Source organism: Phocoena phocoena, chromosome 16 (genome assembly GCF_963924675.1).
Source record: "Phocoena phocoena chromosome 16, mPhoPho1.1, whole genome shotgun sequence".
In the NCBI taxonomy this organism is placed as follows: Eukaryota; Metazoa; Chordata; class Mammalia; order Artiodactyla; family Phocoenidae; genus Phocoena; species Phocoena phocoena.
This window is the reverse complement of record NC_089234.1, coordinates 28,749,643-28,774,091: the sequence shown is the minus strand read 5'-3', so window position 1 is coordinate 28,774,091 and position 24,449 is coordinate 28,749,643. Positions and strand designations below refer to the sequence as shown.

Genomic DNA, 24,449 nt, shown 5'->3' with positions numbered 1-24,449 from the left:
ATCAAAACCTTTACAGACAAGCAAAAGCTAAGAGAATTCAGCACCACCAAACCAGCTCTACAAAAAATGCCAAAGGAACTTCTCTAAGTTGGAAACACAAGAGAAGAAAAGGACCTACAAAAAAAAACCTGTTAACAATTAAGAAAATGGTAATAGGAACATACATATCAATAATTACCTTATATGTGAATGAATTAAATGCTCCAACCAAAAGACACAGGCTTCCTGAATAGATACAAAAACAACACCCATATATATGCTGTCTACAGGAGACCCACTTCAGACCTAGGGACACATACAGACTGAAAGTGAGGGGATGGAAAAAGATATTCCATGCAAATGGAAGTCAAAAGAAAGATGGAGTAGCTATTCTCATATCAGAAAGAAGAGACTTTAAAATAAAGACTATTACAAGAGACAAAGAAGGACACTACATAATGATCAAGGGATCGATCCAAGAAGAAGATACAACAATTATAAATATATATGCACCCAACACAGGAGCACTTCAATACATAAGGCAACTGCTAACAGTTATAAAAGAGGAAATCGACAGTAACACAGTAATAGTGGGGGACTTGAACACCTCACTTACACCAATGGACAGATCATCTAAAATGAAAATAAATAAGGAAACAGAAGCTTTAAATGAAACAATAGACCAGATAGATTGAAGTGATATTTACAGGACATTCCATCCAAAAACAGCAGATTACACTTTCTTCTCAAGTGTGCACGGAACATTCTCCAGGATAGATCACATCTTGGGTCACAAATCAAGCCTTGGTAAATTTAAGAAAATTGAAATCATATCAAGCATCTTTTCTGACCACAATGCTATGAGACTAGAAATCAATTACAGGGGGGAAAAAACATAAAAAACACAAACACATGGAGGCTAAACAATACGTTACTAAATAACCAAGAGATCACTGAAGAAATCAAGGAGGATATCAAAAAATACCTAGAGACAAATTACAATGAAAACACAATGATCCAAAACCTATGGGATGCAGCAAAAGCAGTTCTAAGAGGGAAGTTTAGAGCAATACAAGCCTACCTCAAGAAACAAGAAAAATCTCAAATAAACAATCTAACCTTACACCTAAAGGAACTAGAGAAAGAAGAACAAACAAAACCCAAAGTTAACAGAAGGAAAGAAATCACAAAGATCAGAGCGGACATAAATGAAATAAAAACAAAAGCAAAGATCAATAAAACTAAAAGCTGGTTCTCTGAGAAGATAAACAAAATTGATAAGCCCTTAGCCAGATTCATCATGAAAAAAAGGAAGAGGACTCAAATCAATAAAATTAGAAATGAAAAAGGAGAAGTTACAACAGACACTGCAGAAATAGAAAGCATCATAAGAGACTACTACAAGCAACTCTATGCCAATAAAATGGACAACCTGGAAAAAATGGACAAATTCTTAGAAAGGTATAACCTCCCAAGACTGAACCAGGAAGAAATAGAAAATATGAACAGACCAATCACAAGTAATGAAATTGAAACTGTGATTAAAAGTCTTCCAACAAACAAAAATACAGGACCAGATGGCTTCACAGGTGAATTCTATCAAACATTTAGAGAAGAGCTAACACCCATCCTTCTCAAACTCTTCTGAAAAATTGCAGAGGAGGAACACTCCCATACTCACTCTACAAGGCCACCATCACCCTGATACCAAAACCAGACAAAGATACTACAAAAAAACAAAATTACAGACCAATATCACTGATGATTATAGATGCAAAACTCCTCAACTAAATACTAGCAGACAGAATCCAACAACACATTAAAAGGATCATACAGGGCTTCCCTGGTGGCGCGGTGGTTGAGAGTCCGCCTGCCGATGCAGGGGACACGGGTTTGTGCCCCGGTCCGGGAAGATCCCACATGCCACGGAGCGGCTGGGCCCGTGAGCCATGGCCGCTGAGCCTGCGCGTCCGGAGCCCGTGCTCCACAACGGGAGAGGCCACAGCAGTGAGAGGCCCGCGTACCGCAAAAAAAAAAAAAAAAAAAAGGATCATACACCATGATCAAGTGGGATTTATTCCAGGGATGCAAGGATTCTTCAATATATGCAAATCAATCAATGTGATACACCATATTAACAAATTGAAGAAGAACCATATGATCTTATTAACAAATTGAAGAAGAACCATATGATCTTCTCAATACATGCAGGAAAAGCGTTTGACAAAATTCAACACCCATTTATGATAAAAACTCTCCAGAAAGTGGGCAGAGAGGGAACCTACCTCAACATAATAAAGGCCATATACGACAAACCCACAGCAAATATCATTCTCAATGGTGAAACACTGAAAGCATTTCCTCTAAGATCAGGAACAAGACAAGGATGTCCACTCTTGCCACTATTATTCAACATAGTTTTGGAAGTCCTAGCCATGGCAATCAGAGAAGAAAAAGAAATAAAAGGAATACAAATTGGAAAAGAAGAAGTAAAACTCACTGTTTGCAGATGACATGATACTATACATAGAGAAACCTAAGATGCCACCAGGAAACTACTAGAGCTAATCAGTGAATTTGGTAAAGTTGCAGGATACAAAATTACTGTACAGAAATCTCTTACATTCCTATACACTAACAACAAAAGATCAGAAAGAGAAATTAAGGAAACAATCCCATTCACCATTGCAACAGAAAGAATAAAATACCTAGGAATAAACCTACCTAAGGAGACAAAAGACCTGTATGCAGAAAAATATTAAGACACTGAGGAAAGAAATCAAAGATGACACCAACAGATGGAGAGAGATATATCATGTTCTTCAATTGGAAGAATCAATATTGTGAAGATGACTATACTACCCAAAGCAATCTACAGATTCAATGCAATCCCTATCAAATTACCAGTGGCATTTTTTCAGAACTAGTACAAAAAATCTTAAAATTTGTATGGAGACACAAAAGACCCAGAATAGCCAAAGCAGTCTTGAGGGAAAAAAAAGGAGCTGGAGGAATCAGACTCCCTGACTTCAGACCATACTACAAAGCTACAGTAATCAAGACAATGAGGTACTGGCACAGAAGCTGAAATATAGATCAATGGAACAGGATAGAAAGCCCAGAGATAAACCCACACACCTATGTCAACTAATCTATGACAAAGGCAAGGATATACAACAGAAAAAAGTCTCTTCAATAAATGGTGCTGGGAAAACTGGACAGCTACATGTAAAAGAATGAAATTAGAACACTCCCTAACACCATACACAAAAATAAACTCAAAACGGATTAAAGATCTAAATGTAAGACCGGACACTATAAAACTCTTAGAGGAAAACATAGGAAGAACACTCTTCGACATAAATCACAGCAAGATCTTGTTTGACCCACCTCCTAGAGTAATGGAAATAAAAACAAAAATAAACAAATGGAACCTAATGAAACTTAAAAGCTTTTGCAAAGCAAAGGAAACTACAACAAGACGAAAAGACAACCCTCAGAATATATTTGCAAATGAATCATCGGACAGAGAATTAATCTCCAAAATATATAAACAGCTCATGCAGCTCAATAGTAAAAAAACAAACCCAATCCAAAAATGGGAAGATGGCCTAAATAGACATTTCTCCAAAGAAGATATACAGATGGCCAAAAAGCATGAAAAGCTGCTCAACATCACTAATTATTAGAGAAATGCAAATCAAAACTACAATGAGGTATCACCTCACACCAGTTAGAATGGGCATCATCAGAAAATCTACAAACAACAAATGCTGGAGAGGGTGTGGAGAAAAGGGAACGCTCTTGCACTGTTGGTGGGAATGTAAATTGATATGGCCACTATAGAGAACAGTATGGAGGTTCCTCAAAAAACTAAAAATAGAATTACCATATGATCCAGCAATCCCACTACCTGGCATATACCCAGAGAAAACCATAATTCAAAAAGATACATGCACCCCAATGTTCACTGCAGCACTATTTACAATAGCCAGGTCATGGAAGTAAGCTAAATGCCCATCGACAGATGAATGGATAAAGAAGATGTGGTACATATATACAATGGAATATTACTCAGCCATAAAAAGGAACGCAATTGGGTCATTTGTAGAGACATGGATGGATCTAGAGACTGTCATACAGAGTGAAGTAAGTCAGAAAGAGAAAAACAAATATCATATATTAATGCATATATGTGGAACCTAGAAAAATGGTACAGATGAACTGGTTTGCAGGGCAGAAATAGACACACAGATGTAGAGAACAAACATAAGGACACCAAGGGGGAAAGTGGTGGGGGGGTGGGGATGGTGGTGGGATGAATTGGGAGATTGGGATTGACATATATACACTAATATGTATAAAATAGATAACTAATAAGAACCTGCTGTATAAAAAATAAATAAAATTAAAAATAAATAAATGAACATATAATTTAATGTAAGCATGTAAAACGTGCTGTGGGAAAAGAAAAAAAAGAAAGAACCCAACCCACCCCAGTTAAAAGTGATGAGTCAGGGACAATATAGAAGAGACTCTTGCACTGGGAGAGGCTGGAGTTAATGATTTCTAAGACCCTGATCGTCCTTCAAGACTAGGATTTTATTTCTTCGGTCTTGAGGCTGGGTAAGTACAGGGCTTGCAGGCCTGTGGTGTGGCAGCCCAACGCGGAGTGTTCCTGATTTGCCGACTTAAGATTTACAGGATAGTGCCTTGTACCTACACTCCAGGGGTTCGTTTCTAAGCCTCAGAGTGGTCCCCAGGCTGAGGTGTTGGGTGCCCCCACCTCCAGTCCAGAAGCCTCCCACTTTAAGATGGCCCCATGACTCAGTCATTTAGCTACTTTGAGCCTCAGCCTCATGTAAGGACTGGGTGTGAAGTCCCTCTGGGTTATTTGTAGTAGTCGTGAGGATTAACTAAGATAATGCCTATGAGTTCTCAGTAAACATTAGATTCCCAGATTCCAATTATTTCCCACTGCCCCCTGTTCCTTCCAGAATCCTCCATTGTGACATGAGATCTGTCCAAACAAGGCTTCCAGCCACTGTTGGTCAGATATGAGGAATGGAGAGGAGCTCTTACCTTGCCACTAAGGAAACTTTATTTCTAGTACAACTGGATTCTTGGGGAAAGATTTGTGGTTCTACCCTTGAAAGGCAAAGGGGCTGTTGTGCCATTTGCCAACTCAGGAGCCATGAGGAGATATATGGTGTCCCATTCCTGGCAGATCCTGAAGAAGGAATTGGTGAGGAGTGTCTTCCCTCTTCCTGACAGGGAAGAGTGGAAGACTGAACAGACAGGTATTTTGAGGAAGGGAGAGGCAGGTGTAGGAGGCGGCCTCAGATGAACATGGCCACCCTGTACCTTTTGGAATCACAGAGTTCCAGATTAGGCTTTAGAAAGACTGAATTCTGACAGAGAAGGCCATGTAGGCTACTCTGCCCTTGACGCTGAGCGAATCACAGGCTACGCTCTGAGCTCCTGAGAACTGCTCTGTACTCGCCCTTCCTGCTTTAGGAGATTCAGAGAGAATAAGGCACAGCAACAGGGTAGAGTAATAGCTTAAACTTATGGACTCTGGACCCGGACTTCTTAGGTTCAAATCCTAGCACCTACTAGTCATGTGACTAATATTAATATTAGGCAAGTTACTTGATTTACTATGCTTCTTTTCTCCTCTGCAAAGGGTGATGATAACATTAGTACCTACCACACCGATTTATTGTTGAGGATTAAGTGAACCGATACATACAAGGGCTTACAATAGTGCCTGACAATGGCAAATTGTATTCAGTAAATGTTAATTTTATTAACATTTATTAACATTTAATAAATCCTCTCCTCGTATTTCTTTTAGATACATAATTTTTAAAGAAAATATCACAGTTACAGGTTAAGCGCCTCACCGTCTCACTCCCTTTCTCCTCACTGGTAACCACTTTCCTGAGATTGATGTGTACCTTTCCTACCTATATTTAAAATTTTTATTACATATGTATGTATTCATAAGCAACTGCAATATGCAGCCCATTTTAAGAAATGGTGTCATAAACGGCATCTCATCTCACCTTTCATCCGCTCAAAATTATGTGTGAGCTTTACCCTCATTGACACACACAGCTCTGGTGCCATGTCCAGTCCTGTGACTGTACTGGATGTGGGGTGATGTACCCCCTACTGATGCACACTTGTGTTTTCATCTCTTCACTGTTACACTGTTCCCTGGTCACTCTCATGGCTCTCTCCAGGTGCACAAGTGAGTTTCTCTAACGTGCATAAAGTGCATACGATTCCTTGATTGTGAAGTACACACATCCTCAGCTTTTCAAAATGTTGCCAAATTGCTCTCCAACACATTTGTCCCATATTTCCCATTTCCCCAATCTAAGTGTAAAATAGTATCCTGTTACTTTCATTACATTTCCATTTTTTCTAGCGATGTTCAGAACATTTTCATTGTTTATAATTGATTTGAGTTTTCCCTCTGAATTACCTGTTCGTATCCTTTGTTCATTTTTCTACTGGGTTATCTGTATTTTTCTTTTAATTTGTAGGATTTTAAAAATTAAAATTAAAAATCCCAGATAGTAATCCTGTATAACAGTAATTCTTTATAATTCTGAATAATAATCCTTTGTCTATTATGTGCATGGCAAATATATTCTTCCAGTTTGGAAAAAAAAAAAAAAAAAGACTGTAGGATTTTATAACAACTCAAAGGCATCCTAAAAAGGGGCAGATCCTGTTAACATAACAAGAATTATTTTTCAGTATTTTAAGACACCAATTAGTAGACCCTCTTGTTTTAAGTAAGACTCAAATTCTACTAAATCATCATTTGGAGAGTCCCTTGGACTCCTTGGAAAATGTGATCTATGTTTAAGTGGCTCTAATCGTTTCAATAGACTAAGAGGTACTCCAACTACAGTGGGAGGGACTGGGTTCTAGAATCACCCTGAGTGATGTCAACCCTTCTATGAATCCATGAAGTTCAGTTTCTTAAGTAACATATGAAGATGGCTGGCCTCTGAAGGACAAAACTGTCAAAGGGCTGTGTTATGGTGAGTTCACTAAAGGGAGGCAGATTGCAGGAATACATTTTAGTTTTTTCTTTGGCAACTGGTAAATCCCACTCTAGCATTCACTTTTTTTTTTAACATCTTTATTGGAGTATAATTGTTTTACAATGGTGTGTTAGTTTCTGCTGTATAACAAAGTGAATCAGCTATATGCATACATATATCCCCATATCCCCTCCCTCTTGCATCTCCCTCCCACTCTCCCTATCCCACCCCTCTAGGTGGTCGCAAAGCACCGAGCTGATCTCCCTGTGCTATGCGGCTGCATCCCACTAGCTATCTATTTTACATTTAGTAGTGTATATATGTCCATGCCACTCTCTCACTTCATCCCAGCTTACCCTTCCCCCTCCCCATGTCCTCAAGTCCATTTTGTATGCCCCAGCATTCACTTTAAATCATGGGTTACAACCCATTAGCGGATGACAAAATCAAGTCCATGGGCCTCAATCAGCACTTTCACTTTATTACTTTAGTGAATTAGAATAGAATAGAATAGAATAGAATAGAATAGAATAGAATAGAATAGAATAGAAAATATCAGAATGCATTACACATAGCAAGGGTAAATATTGTTTTGTGAAACTTTCATGTCAGTTAAATGTGTGGGTGAGATATAAATAAATTTCTTACCTTGGTCACTCTAAAGAACTCAAGCTTAGGGACAGGGACACAACCATGCAGAAAGAGCAGGGAGACAGACACTCTGGATCGAGATGACGAGTTTTAATGACACAAATGACACCCACAATCACACCTGGCTCTTCAGACAACTTGATCTTTGGGACTCGAATTTGTACAGAGTAAAGCAACACACAGGAGCACACGAGTGACATGGGCAATACTCCTGCTTCCAGCGAGGGGGCAAGACATCTACATTTCATCATCAAAGTACCTTTTTATTCTTCTCAAATAAAAGCCTTAATTTGCTCTGGCCTCCAAACGGGCTCTAATCCCAGATGCCCATTTCCTTTCAAGAGATGTTCTCTTCCCGTGGGGCCAGCTTAAACAGAAATCACCTCACCAGAACAGCTTTTCTGTCCCTCAGTAGTCTCTAATCTAGTTGTGATGTGTACAGCCAGGTTTGTGCAGGCAGGGAATACACGAGACAGAGGACCGCTTTGGTGGTGCTTGTTTGGGTGGTGTTTCTTCACTGGATTTTGGTGACTGCTTCATGGATGGAGCTGGCCACATAATCTAGGTTTTTGGTGGTTAAGCCACACATGTTGATCCGACCACTTGGCAGCAGATAGATGTGCTTTTCATTGACCAGATACTCAACCTGCTTGGCTGTTGAAAACCAAAAGAGATACATAATCAGAGCAGTAGGAATCCTTTAAGTAATGGAGGTCCAGAGAGTCCATTACAATGACAATTTCCTTTCTTCCCCCTAACACAGAGAAGCAAAACAATAGGAGTTATTTTGTCCACCTGACACAGTGAGAAATACGCTCAGCAGATTCTGGAAACTACTCTTATGAGCGAACTTCCTAATCCCCAGCAAGTTTAACATGGTTCTTCCTGATGAGAATTTTAATCTGGGACTACCTCCCAACCAAACCTTGGAGGTTACGTTCACCGGGACACCCTATCCACTCAACCAAACCCATAGACTTAAGAACAATCCATTGATATGAAAAACTGGTTAAGAAGTGCTTTGTTTATCTCTTCCTTCACCTGTATTTGTTTAAGCCTGAGCACCCAGAGCAACTTCCCTTTGACATTTCATTTTCACAGTACATTGGACAAGGCCCTGAGATGAGCGTTGCTGGATAAATGCTGTGTGTGTGAACCCGCAGGCTGAACACTGCAGAGACCTCTCGGGCCTGGCACATCTCAGCTCTCATTCACACGCACACACACACAGGAGGGTTTTCCCATGAGTTTGCAGAAACGCTGCTGTATGAAATGGGAAGGGACTGCCTGTACTTCCCTTCTGCCACAATCTCTAGAGCTTTTTTTGCTTTATTGCAAAACCATGAGAGAATTTTAGCTGATTTTTTTCCCCTAAGTAATTAGCACCCTTAAGGCACCATCAATTTGAGGGATCAGGATAATAATAATTGTCATGGACTGAATGTTTGTGTCCCTCCAAAGTTCATACTTTGAAACCCTAAGCCCCATTGCGATGGTATTAGGAGGCGGCGCCTTTGGCTGGTAGTTAGGTTTAGATGAGGTCACGAGGGTAAGCATGCATGATGGGAATGGTGACCTTTATAAGAGGAGACCAGAGAGCTTGCTCATGACGAGCTCGCTCTCTCTCTCTCCCCCTTCATGTGAGGATACAGCAAGAAGACAGCCACTTGCAAGCTAGGAAGAGAAACCCGACCAGAACCTGCTGATGCTGGCACCCTGATCTCAGACCTCCTAGCCTCCAGAACTGTGAGGAATAAATTTCTGTTGTTTAAGCCACCCAGTCTATGACATTTTGTTATAGCAGCCCAAGCAGACTCAGACAGTAATAAAATCATAATCATCAGAGGAGCAAACATTAGGTGCCAGGCAGTGTTCTAAGCACTTTATATTAGCTCAGTTAATCTTGATAATAACCTTATCGCCCCCATATTACAGATGGCATAGATGGAAGTTAAATGACCTTCCCAATGTCACACAGCTAGTCAGCTGTGAATCTGGAATTTTAAGGTAGGCAGTATAACTCCCAGCTCTCAGCTCTTAGCCAGGATACTATACTGCCTCTGTATGGAAGTGAAAAACCTAGACCCTGTACTCAGTGCTACCTTTGGGCCCCTCCAAACAAAGCCACCTTCACAGTAGCCCTGATCGGCTTTAACTATGTGAATTACAGCCATCCAAGGAGAGAGCGCCTAACCTCAGACATCAACAGAGCCACGGGCACAGCACCTTGTAAAGTCTATGCCCCAGATGTAGATGTTGTGGTTACAGGGCTCCCGCCCCGTTTTCTTAAATAGAAATGAAACTTCTCTACTTTTATGGGGAAAGGGAGTACCACAGTTGAGAAGCTAGTAAAAGTTAGGGACTCTTTCCCTAGAAAAAGGCCAATATAGGCATACCCAATTTTAAAAATATTTCAGGATGAAAGCCCCTGTTCTGATAGATAAAATGTAGAAAAGGAAGTACCACAACATGAGAATTGTAGAAACTATGTGGCGGGCACATGGGGTTCAAGTCCTCTAACTTTTCTGTATGTTTAAAATTTTTCCTAATAAAATGTCGGAAGGAAATAAAAACAAACCCTGTTTTTAAAAAGGATAAATAATGCCAAGTTCTAAAAGTATAACTTTATGTTATAAGCCCAGGTCTATTCTCACCACTTTTCAATTCATAATAAAACTAATTTCCTACTCTGGAGAGTGGGACAATATGGATACTTCATGGGAGGACATCCCCACCTTGTGAGCTCTTAGAATATTACTACTCACACGCACCCCAGTGTTCACTGCAGCACTCTTTACAATAGCCAGGTCATGGAAGCAAGCCCATCGACGGACAAATGGATAAAGATGTGGTACATATATACAAAGGACTATTATTCAGCCATAAAAAGGAACGAAATTGGGTCATTTGTAGAGGTGTGGGTGGACCTAGAGACTGTCATACAGGGTGAAGTAAGTCAGAAAGAGAAAAACAAATATCGTATATTAACACATATATGTGGAATCTAGAAAAATTATACAGACTAACCAGTTTGCAAGGCAGAAATAGAGACACAGATGTAGAGAACAAATGTATGGACACCAAGGGGGAAAGTGGTGGGGTGGTGGTGGTGGGATGAATTGGGAGATTGGGATTGACATGTATACACTAATATGTATAAAATAGATAACTAATAAGAACCTGCTGCATAAAAAAATAAATTAAAAAAAAAAAAGGGCTTCCCTGGTGGCGCAGTGGTTAAGAATCCACCTGCCAATGCACTGGACATGGGTTCGAGCCCTGGTCCGGCAAGATCCCACATGCCACAAGCAGCTAAGCCCATGCGCCACAACTACTAAGCCTGCGCTCTAGAGCCCGTGAGCCACAACTGCTGAAGCCCGCATGCCTAGACACCCTGCTCTGCAATAAGAGAAGCCACCACAACAAAAAGCCCGCGCACCGCAACAAAGAGTAGCCCCTGCTCTCAGCAGCTAGAGAAAACCCGCGTGCAGCAGGGAAGACCCAATGCAGCCAAAAATTAAATAAATGAATAAATAAATAAACTTATTTAAAAAAATAAAAGAAATGTGGCTGGGGAAAAAAAAAGAATATTACTACTAAACACCATTTCCATTACACTTAATATCTTAAAAATTGTATAAGGATGATTTTCCTTAATTAAGTGAACTAATTCCCCATTCCAGAACTGTGAGAACACCAAAGGCTAACTGAGCTATCCGTTTACTTTCTTGGTTAGCCTCATTTTACCCCAAAGTGTTTCAGTGAGTCTGCAATATACAATCTTTACCACCTTTCTTTTGGCTTTTTTCTGAGCCCATTTCAAACAGGCACTCTGATGGCCCTGGTTTATAGTACCTCCCAGTACCTGAGGTTCTACTGACTACCCAAAGGCACACATCTGTCCCCTGAGCCACTCAGACACAAGCTCCACAGGGAGGTCATATCTGCACCACGCAACCAGTGGCTTGGCTTGAGGTGCTCAGGAATTACTTATTAAATGAATGAGTCCTCTATCATCAGAAGGGATGGCCAATCACTGATACACCCTACTGACGGCTGACCAAGATCGTGCATGGCTGCCTGCTAGACTGTCAACTGACTTTTAATTCCAACTACCAATCTAAATTCTTATTTATGAAGTGAAAAGAGAATGTTGTAACCTAGGCAATGCTTGGAGACTAGGAAAGACCTGTTAAGAAATTAGGTTCTTCGATAATCATATGTAATATTTATACTTAAGGTTAAGGAAAACCCAAAAGGTGCCTAAGCATTTATAAAAGATGTTTCATAAATCAAGGCTCCAAGGTACAAATCTTGTTACTTCCCAGCTGGCTCTGAGCCACTTCCCAAGCCCATAAAAATGAAAATATCTGAGTTATGTTCTGGAGGGTAGACCACAACAATGCTCTTCTGAGACCCAAGCAGTCCAGGAGATGGGCGGGGCACACTGAGAAAATCTAACTTGTTCTGGTTCAAAGTCATAGCTGACCAAATGGGCAACAGCTAAGGGAGCCAAGCCCAAGAACACTGGCTGTGAGGAGTGCTGTGTCCAACAGTGAGCATTCGAGGCGGTGGGGCCACTTACAGTTCAACCCGGTGAAACTGAACATTCCAATCTGCTCCGTGATATGGTTCCAGGTTCCAGGGGTCTTGAGGGCTTCTAATCGTGCCCTGAGCTCAGATCTCATGGTCAGAATGCGGTCAGCCATTGTCTTCACATTACCTGTCCTGAGTGGACAGCAATATGAATACCAATCCACACAGGAGAGATGGTACACGAAAACAGAAACATTTTTTAAATGTAATTTAATCTGTAAGCTGAAAACATGATCACAACCTGCCTATTATGGTATGTGGATGCCTGGATGGGTGGATAAGGAGACCAGAGAGATAGACTTACTAGGCAGAAGGAAAGGACTTTATTTACTGATGGAGTTTATGGCTAGTCTTAGGTATACTGGCTGTAATACCACTTATGTTTTAACTCAGACTTCAGCTAGGTGCTGCTTGAGACAGGATAATATATTTTCTTCAGCTAGGTGCTGCTTGAGACAGGATAATATATTTTATCAGGTATAATTAGGTAGAGATTGCAGATTTAGCTACTACAAAAAAATTACTGTTTCAAAATAAGACGAAAAATATATAAATTAGATAAGAATGAAGAGCCCCAAAATTGTTGCACTAACTTGGAGTTAGATATTCTATTCTATCAGAAATTCCTCCCTGTATTTCCCAACTTTAAGGGGAAGAAGCCTGGGTGGTGGGAGAGTGGGGGAAACTCCCATTCACTGAGGGCCTCCTTCCTATGTTCCCAGTGCTCTGTTACACACATGTGTAAGTGTCAGCCCTATTTTACAGAAATAATAACTGACACTCAAAAGAGGTTCAAGTATTTTTGTCCTGCCTCTGCCAGCATAAAAGGAAGAGACAGTTAAATGTAATGGGACAATCGCTGTTCTGCATCCCCACGCTTCGCCCATCGGCGTTGAGCCCCTTACCATTCATTAAAAAGCTCAGGGTCAGAGAGGGTATGGGCCACGATTCGTGCTCCCTGAGCAGGGGGATTGGACCACGTAATTCGCACTATCTTCTCCATCTGGGAAAGGACCCGGAGGATGCTATCAGGTTCTTTCGCAACCACGGTCAGATTCCCCACTCGCTCATCTAAAAGGAAGGAGGAGAATCAGCCTTGGGGCTCCGGGGGCGGCGAGGCTGGGGCAGCTGGTCTGTAACTCATGAGAGCACTCACTGTAGAGCCCGAAGTTCTTGGAGAAGGACTGGGCACAGAAGAGCTCGAACCCTTCAGACACAAAATAGCGAATGGCCCAGGCGTCTTTTTCCAGGTTGCCAGATGCGAAGCCCTGATAGGCTGAGTCAAAGAAGGGGAACAGAAACCGGCGCTGTGAGGAAGGAAAGTGAGTCAGGGCAGGAAATCCTCCTGGAACCAACCTCAGACACCGGCCTTCCTTCCCCAACTGGTGCCTGGAAGGAATGTCTCACCCTGTCCGTTTCTCCTACCTCTTTCCTTTCTGCATCCAACTCCACTTTACATCTGTTTCTCTGTTCACCTAAATACCAACCAACAAATCTAACTTCGGTAAACCTTATTTTTTTAAGTATATTGTCCTAGAGTGTCACGATGCTGCTTTGCCAACAAGGGCACATCTGATCATGTCACTCCATGACATCAAAGATTTCCAGGGGCTCCCCACTGCCCTCAGAATAAAGTCCGAGGCTTCAGCACAGGACCTGGCCCCCATTTACCTCTCTAGCCTCATCACTCACTCGCCCCCTCCCCTGGAACTCCAGCCCGTACCACGAATTACTTTTACTTCCTCATATGGACCATGACCTCTGCCTTGGGCTTTTGATGGTGCTCTTCCCTCTGCAGGAAACATTCCTTCCCTGCCAGCCCTGACCCATCCTCATCCTTCAAGTCTAAACACGGAAACCACTTCTTCCAGGAAGGCTTCCTCTGCTACCACCAGCCCTCCCAAAACACACACACTCCCCAGAGTCTGGGCTATGTGCCTCCATAGGACCCCATCAACACAGCTGTCTCACAGTACGTGGCTGTCTCCCCAAACCGGCTGTATGCTCTGAGGGCGGGACCACCTCTGCTTTGTTCACTATTGTCCTCCTATGGCACCTGGTACATAATAGTTTATCAAGAAGTATTCTTTAAACATGTTAATGAAGAATATATACACCTTGAGCTAGAAATTCCAGTGTAGAAAGTTATCCCAAAGAAATAATAAAAAGGAGGTTTAGGGGCTTCCCTGGTGGCGCAGTGGTTGGGAGTCCGCCTGCCGATGCAGGGGACACGGGTTCGTGCCCCGGTCCGGGAGGACCCCACATGCTGCGGAGCGGCTGGGCCTGTGGGCCATGGCCGCTGGGCCTGTGCGTCCGGAGCCTGTGCTCCACAACGGGAGAGGCCACAACAGTGAGAGGCCCGCGTACCGCAAAAAAAAAAAAAAAGGAGATTTATTACATATATTGTTCACAAGAGTAAGAAACCTGGGCACGAAATGGCCATCAACTGATTTAATCAATCTGTACTGTGACATAGCCATGCATGTCATGTATAACTACACTAAAAAAAAATTTAAAAAGAAAAGAGCCTGACATTCTGTATATCAAAATGTTAACAGTGGCCTTCTTTGGGTAATAGAATTTATAGTTAGTACTTATTTTTTTCTTTGGGCTTTTCTCCATTTTTCCAAATTCTTCCGTAAATAGGTACTGCTGTTGAATACATCAAATATTAATACACACTATTTTAAGAGATGCTCTGAAAAGACTTACCTTCATGACAGAGGCAATCTGCTTCCACTGCTCCGGAGTTGGGTCAGTCCCAGTCGGGTTGTGTGCACAGGCGTGGAGGACAAAGATGGAGAACTCGGGAGCTTTCTGGGGAGAAGGAAGCTATGTAAGTTCTGACACCAGCAGGGACATGGGGGGCAGAGTCAGGGGCACAGAGGGCAGGTACTCCCTCCTTACGTGCCATTTCAGAAACCACCATCCGGCCTGAGTAGGGTGCCTCAGACTCTCTCACTTATCAACTGATCCAAAGACTTTTCCCTGCTCTTCTTGACGTCATAGCATTCTGTCTACTTTTTCTTCTAATAACCCACCTCCAGATCATTCAGAAAACCCTGGAGGTCTAGTCCTCTCTTCGCTGCATCCCAATAGTGATAAGACCGAATTTCTTTAAATCCAGCGGCAATAAAGACACCATTATGATTCTCTGCAAGCAAAGGGGTAAAATGTTAAATGTTTTACAAACACAAGGAGGCATGAACAGAAGGGACTCAAGGCAGCTTCCAGGGCCCTCAAAGGCTCAACATCCACTGGGTGACATGGAGGTGAGGGGTTAAGATTGAGAGGAATGACTGTGACCAAGAACAAGTTTGACCAGTCTAGTCATGCTGACTTACATCCTACTACAGTGGGACCTCCCTCCTCTGGGAAGGCTCAATATACACTAAAACACAAGTTCACCAAGAGTCTTGGGATAAAGTAGTCCCAATCTGAATTTAAGCATCAGGTTACCCATGTACTACCATAATCCACTGCTCAAGCCATTCCCATGTTAGTTGATCCAGGGCTGGGTTACATTTTCAGTGTAAGCAGTGAGACTCATGAGGATAATTCCTTCCCTGCCGGCCCCGACCCATCCTCATCCTTCAAGTCTAAACACGGAAACCACTTCTTCCAGGAAGGCTTCCTCTGCTACCACCAGCCCTCCCAAAACACACACACTCCCCAGAGTCTGGGCTATGTGCCTCCATAGGACCTCATCAATATAGCTGTCTCACAGTATGTGAGAATGCCTCTGGCTTCTCTGTTTCTCCTCTCGCTACAGCTACAGGACTCACCCCAGGTTGGTGAGGATACATAGACGGGCGTGTCCTTGTTGTTTGTTCCATTGTACCATCGCGCTAAGAACTCAGCTCCAATTCGAAGTGCACCTGTTCCCCCCAAACACTGCACACCTCCTACCTGAAAGAGAAGAAGCAGGGTCACTGGTTATTTAATGGTGAGGTCAGATAATATTAGGGAAAATATGGTAATGATGAGCACTTCCTTAAATGTGTTATCTCTATAAAATGTCATAACTACATGAAAAAGTATTATTTGCCCATGTTTACAAACGAGGAAACTAAGGCTAAGAAGTGAAGCACCTTGCTCAAAGTTACCAGCTACTCAGCAGAAAGGTCAGGTCTTCACCCAGGAAGTCTGGAAGTCTGGCCCCCAAAGGAGTGTCCCTCTGAACACAGAGGTGGAGGACATACCTAGGCCCTAGGACATACCTCGGGCACATTAGAGTGTGCCCTGCAAAGCAAACTCATCCCTTTGCACCCATCCCAAGATCAAAACTGCCCTCCAACAGAAGCCGGTAAAATAATGTTCCGAGCTTGCTATCATCAGTCTGCAATGCCCTTTCTCATCGCTATGACAAAGGCTTATTAATCCTTAGAAATGTTCTCACAGAACAAAGGTTATATGCAAATACTACTCTCCTCTCCTGAAGCTTCCTCTTATCTTAAAATGGCCTCACCTGGGCAATAATAAAAGTCCTACATTTTACCGTTTACAAAATACCTTCACACACATTCTTGTTTGACCCTCACACAGCCCTGTAAAGTAAGTTCTAGATCCCCAATTTATACATGAGGAAATTGATTCAGAGAAGTGGTTCGCCAAGGGATTCGCAGCTGGTGAGCGGCAGAGCTGGGTATAAATCCAGACCTTCTCACTCTACATCTAGTCACTAGGCCCTACTTCTGTTGTTCTGCCTAAACATCTTTGCTTTTGCCCCTTCACACTTCTAATTAGGTTTTAGCGTAACTCTTTCAGTAGAGAAATGTCATTAATTACGTGTTGCTTAATATGTCTAAAGGAGAAAGAAAGAGAAAGATCACATAAGAATGTCTACTGAAAAGGAAGGACACACGCCAATGTGATAACAGCAGCAACCTCTGGGGAGGGGCCTAGGATGTGGGAATAGTGGTCAAAGGGACTTTGGCCTAATCTACAAGTTGTTTTTTTAAAAAATAAGGAGAATGTATTCATGTATTATTTGGAAAATTTTTTAATAATTTAAAAAATATATTTAGATGTCTGTAATTTGCTATAAAATAATTCAGTTTTGGCAGGGAGGGTGGGGGAATATACAAGACTGACCAAATACAGATCATTGTTGAAGCTAGCTGATGGATCCATGGGGGTTTGTTCATTACAGTTTTAACTACTTTTGTATATATTTAAAATTTCCCACAATAAAGTAAAAAAAAAAATCTTCCTAAAGAAGAAAAGCTTCCAAAATCTGTAAAAAAAAAAAAAAACAAAAACTAACGTCAACACCAATGCTGAAAGATGACAAAGGGAAAAAAGAGAAAAAAAGAGACCTCTTTCATGAATATTGATACTAACTTCCTAAATACTGATGAACAGTATTAATCCAATAGTGCATATAAAAATACTCCCTTGGTCAAGTTAGTCATCCCATGAATGCATGATTATTAACAAATATAGGAGTGAGTCAGTTTTCCTGGACCTCTCCCACGTATATGTGTTATTAAACTTTGATTTTCTCCTATTTTAAAAAAAAGAGAGAAGAAATATAAAATTTATCATGCTGCTAGATAGAGAAAATGATCACCCAAATGATCATCATAACAGGAGAAAACAATATAGCTATTTCTGATATAAATGCTTGGTAAAAAAAGAAGCAATGAGACTTCCTAAAAATAACTAAAAAGAAAAAAAAATAAGATCCAGCCATGATGAGTAAGTCAGCTTCATGAAGAACACTGAATCACGAGCAGAAGTTCCCTTTAAGCTAGGAACTAGGCAATAATACCAATTATCACTATTATTCCCCACTGCTCTATCTATATTCAGAGATCTGAGCATCTGTGAAAGAACATCGCCTGAAACGTGAAACAGAAGTGAAGTTGACGTTCAGGAAAACGAGGGACTGAGCACGGCATCCACTGCAGAGAGGAGCAAAGGCAGTGGACTGGGATGGAAAAGGTCACTGTGCATCAGATGTGGTTCTTCAAAGTGGTCCGCCCTGAGCACTGGTCCCTTCCCATTACTTTATTTTCTTTTTATTTTAATAATTTCATTCATTCATTCATTCATTTATTACAGTAGGTCCTTGTTGGTTATCTATTTTAAATATAGCAGTGTGTACCTGTTGCTTCCCATTACCTTAAAGGTTTGGGCTTTACACTGTGACTTACCTGGATTCCTTACGCAAATCTCGACCAAGGTGATGTAACCTAAATGTACATTCATTTTTTATGGATTTGTCATCAGCTAAGCTGAATGTCAACTTTATTCATTATTTCACATTTCAAATACCTCAGCACTTTGTATAGGAATGTTGATACTTCCTATACAAATGAGCAAGGTCTCCCTTAAAGCAGGGACTTAAAGTTATCATGGATATGTGACAGGTGCATGTGGATATCAGTAAAGACATTCCCAAGCATAGTTTTTATATTTCCTGTGCTCAGCTTTTTTTTTTTGTTTTGGGGAGGGTTTTTTGTTTTGTTTTAATTGATTTATTCTTTTTTCTTATTAGTCATCCATTTTATACACATCAGTGTATACATGTCAATCCCAATCTCCTGATGCATCCCACCACCACCTCCGCCCCCGCCACTTTCCCCCCTTGGTATCCATACGTATGTTCTCTACATCTGTGTCTCTATTTCTGCCCTGCAAAACGGTTCATATGTACCATTTTCTAGGTTCCACATATATGCGTTAATACACGATATACGTTTTTCTCTTTCTGACTTACTTCACTCTGTATGACAGTCTCTAGATGCATCCACATCTCTACAAATGACCCAATTTCGTTCCTTTTTATGGCTGAGTAATATTCCATTGTATATATGTACCACATCTTCTTTATCCATTCATCTGTCGATGGGCATTTAGCTTGCTTCCATGGCCTGGCTATTGTAAATAGTGCTGCAATGAACATTGGGGTGCATGTGTCTTTTTGAATTATGGTTTTCTCAGGGTATATGCCCAGTAGTGGGATTGCTGGGTCATACGGTAATTCTAATTTTAGTTCTTTAAGGAACCTCCACACCGTTCTCCATAGTGGCTGTATCAATTTACATTCCCACCAACAGTGCAAGAGGGTTCCCTTTCCTCCACACCCTCTCCAGCATTTGTTGTTTGTAGATTTTCTGATGATGCCCATTCTAACTGGTGTGAGGTGATACCTCATTGTAGTTTTGATTTGCATTTCTCTAATAATTAGTGATGTTGAGCAGCTTTTCATGCTTTTTGGCCATCTGTATGTCTTCTTTGGAGAAATGTCTATTTAGATCTTCTGCCCATTTCCAGGTTGGGTTGTTTGTGTTTTTTACTATTGAGCTGCATGAGCTGTTTATATATTTTGGATATTAATCCTCTGTCCAATGATTCATTTGCATATACTTTCTCCCATTCTGAGGGTTGTCTTTTTGTCTTGTTTATGGTTTACTTTGCTGTGCAAAACCTTTTAAGTTTCATTAGGTCCCACTTGTTTATTTTTGTTTTTATTTCCATCACTCTAGGAGGTGGATCAAAAAAGATCTGTGATTTACGTCAAAGAGTGTTCTTCCTATGTTCTCCTCTAAGAGTTTCATAGTGTCCAGTCTTACAATTAGGTCTCTAATCCATTTTGAGTTTATTTTTGTGTATGGTGTTAGGGAGTGTTCTAATTTCATTCTTTTACATATACCTGTCCAGTTTTCCCAGCACCACTTATTGAAGAGACTGTCTTTTCTCCATTGTATATCCTTGCCTCCTTTGTCATAGACTACTTGACCATAGGTGCATGGGTTTATCTCTGGGCTTTCTATCCTGTTCCATTGATCTATATTTCTGTTTTTGTACCAGTTCCATATTGTCTTGATTACTATAGTATAGCTTTGTAGTATAGTCAGAAGTCAGGGAGTCCGACTCCTCCAGCTGCATTTTTTTCCCTCAAGACTGCTTTGGCTATTCGGGGTCTTTTGTATTGATTACTGTAGTATAGCTTTGTAGTATAGTCGGAAGTCAGGGAGTCTGATTCCTCCAGCTGCATTTTTTTCCCTCAAGACTGCTTTGGCTATTCAGAGTCTTTTGTATCTCCATACAAATTTTAAGTTTTTTTGTTCTAGTTCTGTAAAAAATGCCATTGGTAATTTGATAGGGATTGCATTGAATCTGTAGATTTCTTTGGGGAGTATAGTCATTTTCACAATATTGATTCTTCCAATCCAAGAACACGGTATATCTCTCCATCTGTTGGTATCATCTTTAATTTCTTTCATCAGTGTCTTATAGTTTTCTGCATACAGGTCTTTTGTCTCCTTAGGTAGGTTTATTCCCAGGTATTTTATTCTTTTTGTTGCAATGGTAAATGGGAGTGTTTCCTTAATTTCCCTTTCAGATTTTTCATCATTAGTGTACAGGAATGCAAGAGATTTCTGTGCATTAATTTTGTATCCTGCAACTTTACCAAATTCATTGATTAGTTCTAGTAGTTTTCTGGTGGCATCTTTAGGATTCTCTATGTAGAGTATCATGTCATCTGCAAACAGTGACACTTTTACTTCTTCTTTTCCAATTTGTACTCCTTTTATTTCTTTTTCTTCTCTGATTGTTGTAGCTAGGACTTCCAAAATTATGTTGAATAGTGGCGAGAGTGGACATCCTTGTCTTGTTCCTGATCTTAGAGGAAATGCTTTCAGTGTTTCACCATTGAGAATGATGTTTGCTGTGGGTTTGTCATATATGGCCTTTATTATGTTGAGGTAGGTTCCCTCTATGCCCACTTTCTGGAGAGTTTTTATCATAAATGGGTGTTGAATTTTGTCAAAAGCTTTTTCTGCATCTATTGAGATGATCGTATGGTTTTTCTTCTTCAATTTGTTAATATGGTGTATCACACTGATTGATTTGCATATATTGAAGAATCCTTGCATCCCTGGGATAAATCCCACTTGGTCATGGTGTGTATGATTCTTTTAATGTGTTGTTGGATTCTGTTTGCTAGTATTTTGTTGAGGATTTTTGCATCTATATTCATCAGTGATATTGGTCTGTAATTTTCTTTTCTTGGAGTATCTTTGTCTGGCTTTGGTATCAGGGTGATGGTGGCCTCATACAATGATTTCGGGAGTGTTCCTTCCTCCGAAAATTTTTGCAAGAGTTTGAGAAGGATGGGTGTTAGCTCTTCTCTAAATGTTTGATAGAATTCACCGGTGAAGCCATCTGGTCCTGTACTTTTGTTTGTTGCAAGATTTTTTTTTTTTTTTTTTTTTTTTGTGGTGCGTGGGCCTCTCACTGCTCTGGCCTCTCCCGTTGCGGAGTACAGGCTCCAGACGCGCAGGCTCAGCAGCCATGGCTCACGGGCCCAGCCGCTCCGTGGCACGTGGGATCTTCCCAGACCGGGGCACGAACCCATGTCCCCTGCATCGGCAGGCGGACTCTCAACCACTGTGCCACCAAGGAAGCCCTGTTGCAAGATTTTTAATCACAGTTTCAATTTCATTACTTGTGACTGGTCTGTTCATTTTATCTACTTCTTCCTGGTTCAGTCTTGGGAGGTTATACCTTTCTAAGAATTTGTCCATTTCTTCCAGGTTGTCCATTTTATTGGCATACAGTTGCTCGTAGTAATCTCTTAGGATGCTTTGCATTTCTGCGGTGTCTGCTGTAACTTCTCTCTCATTTCTAATTTTATTGAGTCCTCTCCCTCTTTTTCTTGATGAGTCTGGCTAAGGGTTTATCAATTTTGTTTATCTTCTCAAAGAACCAGCTTTTAGTTTTATTGATCTTTGCTATTGTTTTCCTTGTTTCTATTTCATTTATTTCTGCTCTGATCTTTATGATTTCTTTCCTTCTGCTAACTTTGCATTTTGTTTGTTCTTCTTTCTCTAGTTCCTTTAGGTGTAAGGTTAGATTGTTTATTTGAGATTTTTCTTGTTTCTTGAGGTAGGCTTGTATAGCTATAAAATTCCCTCTTAGAACTGCTTTTCCTACAGCCCATGGGTTTTGGATCGTCGTGTTTTCATTGTCATTTGTCTCTAGGTATTTTTTGATTTCCTCTTTAATTTCTTCAGTGATATCTTGGTTAGTTAGTAGTATATTGTTTAGCCTCCATGTGTTTGTGTTTTTTTCCTTGCAATTCATTTCTAATCTCATAGCGCTGTGGTCAGAAAAGATACTTGATATGATTTCAATTTTCTTAAATTTACTCGGCTTGATTTGTGACCCAAATGTGATCTATCCTGGAGAATGTTCCGTGCACACTTGAATAGAAAGTGTAGTCTGCTCTTTTTGGACGGAATGTCCTATAAATATCTAATGTCTATTGTTTCATTTAAAGCTTCTGTTTCCTTATTTATTTTCATTTTGGATGATCTGTCCATTGGTGTAAGTGAGGTGTTAAAGCCCCCCACTATTATTGTGTTACTGTCGATTTCCTCTTGTATAGTTGTTAGCATTTGCCTTATGTATTGAGGTGCTCCTATGTTGGGTGCATATATATTAATAATTGTTATTTCTTCTTCTTGCATCCCCTGATCAATATGTAGTGTCCTTCCTTGTCTCTTGTAACATTCTTTATTTTAAAGTCTATTTTATCTGATATGAGTATTGCTACTCCAGCTTTCTTTTATTTCCATTTGCATGGAATATCTTTTTCCATCCCCTCACTTTCAGTCTGTATGTGTCCCTAGGTCTGAAGTGGGTCTCTTGTAGACAACATATATATGGGTCTTGTGTTTGTATCCATTCAGCAAGCCTGTGTCTTTTGGTTGGAGCATTTAATCCACTCACATTTAGGGTAATTATCAATATGTGTGTTCCTATGACCATTTTCTTAATTGTTTTGGGTTTGTTTTTGTAGGTCCTTTTCTTCTCTTGTGTTTCCCACTTAGAGAAGTTCCTTTAGCATTTGTTGTAGTACTGTTTTGGTGGTACTGAATTCTCTTAGCTTTTGCTTGTCTGTAAAGCTTTTGATTTCTCCATCGAATCTGAATGAGATCCTTGCTGGGTAGAGTAATCTTGGTTGTAGGTTCTTCCCTTTCATCACTTTAAGTATATCATGCCACTCCCTTCTGGCTTGTAGAGTTTCTGCTGAGAAATCAGCTGTTAACCTTATGGGAGTTCCCTTGTATGTTATTTGTCGTTTTTCCCTTACTGCTTTTATTAATTTTTCTTTGTCTTTAATTTTTGCCAATTTCATTACTATGTGTCTCCGCATGTTTCTACTTGCGTGTATCCTGTATGGGACTCTCTGCACTTCCTGGACTCCGGTGGCTATTTCCTTTCCCATGTTAGGGAAGTTTTCGACTATAATCTCTTCAAATATTTCCTCTGGTCCTTTCTTTCTCTCTCTTCTCCTTCTGGAACCCCTATAATGCGAATGTTGTTGCGTTTAATGTTGTCCCAGAGGTCTCTTAGGCTGTCTTCATTTCTTTTCATTCTTTTTACTTTATTTTGTTATGCAGCAGTGAATTCCACCATTCTGTCTTCCAGGTCACTTACCCATTCTTCTGCCTCAGTTACTCTGCTATTGATTCCTTCTAGTGTAGTTTTCATTTCAGTTATTGTATTGTTCATCTCTGTTTATTTGTTCTTTAATTCTTCTAGGTCTTTGTTAAACATTTCTTGCATCTTCTTGATCTTTGCCTCCATTCTTTTTCCGAGGCCCTGGATCATCTTCACTATTATTATTCTGAATTCTTTTTCTGGAAGATTGCCTATCTCCATTTCATTTAGCTGTTTTTCTGGGGTTTTATCTTGTCCCTTCATCTGGTACATAGCCCTCTGCCTTTTCATCTTGTCTATCTTTCTGTGAATGTTGTTTTTGTTCCACAGGCTGCAGGATTGTAGTTCTTCTTGCTTCTGTTGTCTGCCCTCTCCTGTGCTCAGCTTTTAACTCCACCCTTTCTCTCCCACTCCAAAAAGCAAAGTCATTAACTAAAAGAAGTCACAAAGTCAGTAGACTAGATTGGAAATGTGTTTGGAAGAGATAAACCCACTTCACTAACAGTAACTAATTCTTTATTTCTTTTTTTTTATTTTTTGCGGTACGCGGGCCCCTCACTGCTGTGGCCTCTCCTGTCGCAGAGCACAGGCTCCGGAACGCGCAGGCTCAGTGGCCATGGCTCACAGGCCTAGCCACTCTGCGGCATGTGGGATCTTCCCGGAGCGGGGCACGAACCTGCGTCCCCTGCAACAGCAGGC

At 40.8% G+C, this 24,449-nt stretch overlaps 1 protein-coding gene across 1 annotated transcript in view; it reads right to left on the bottom strand.

Moving 5' to 3' along the window:
• Positions 1-7,620: 7,620 nt before the first annotated feature.
• Positions 7,621-24,449, bottom strand: part of GOT1 (glutamic-oxaloacetic transaminase 1) — a 29,748-nt gene continuing 12,919 nt past the window's right edge. Inside the window, exons 3-9 of the mRNA XM_065893957.1 lie at positions 16,076-16,199; positions 15,332-15,444; positions 15,003-15,107; positions 13,447-13,597; positions 13,196-13,361; positions 12,280-12,422; positions 7,621-8,348 (exon numbers count right to left, since the gene is read on the bottom strand). Of these exons, the coding sequence (XP_065750029.1) occupies positions 8,209-8,348; positions 12,280-12,422; positions 13,196-13,361; positions 13,447-13,597; positions 15,003-15,107; positions 15,332-15,444; positions 16,076-16,199 (942 nt within the window). The 3' untranslated portion in view covers positions 7,621-8,208. The remainder of the gene's footprint in view (positions 8,349-12,279; positions 12,423-13,195; positions 13,362-13,446; positions 13,598-15,002; positions 15,108-15,331; positions 15,445-16,075; positions 16,200-24,449) is intronic.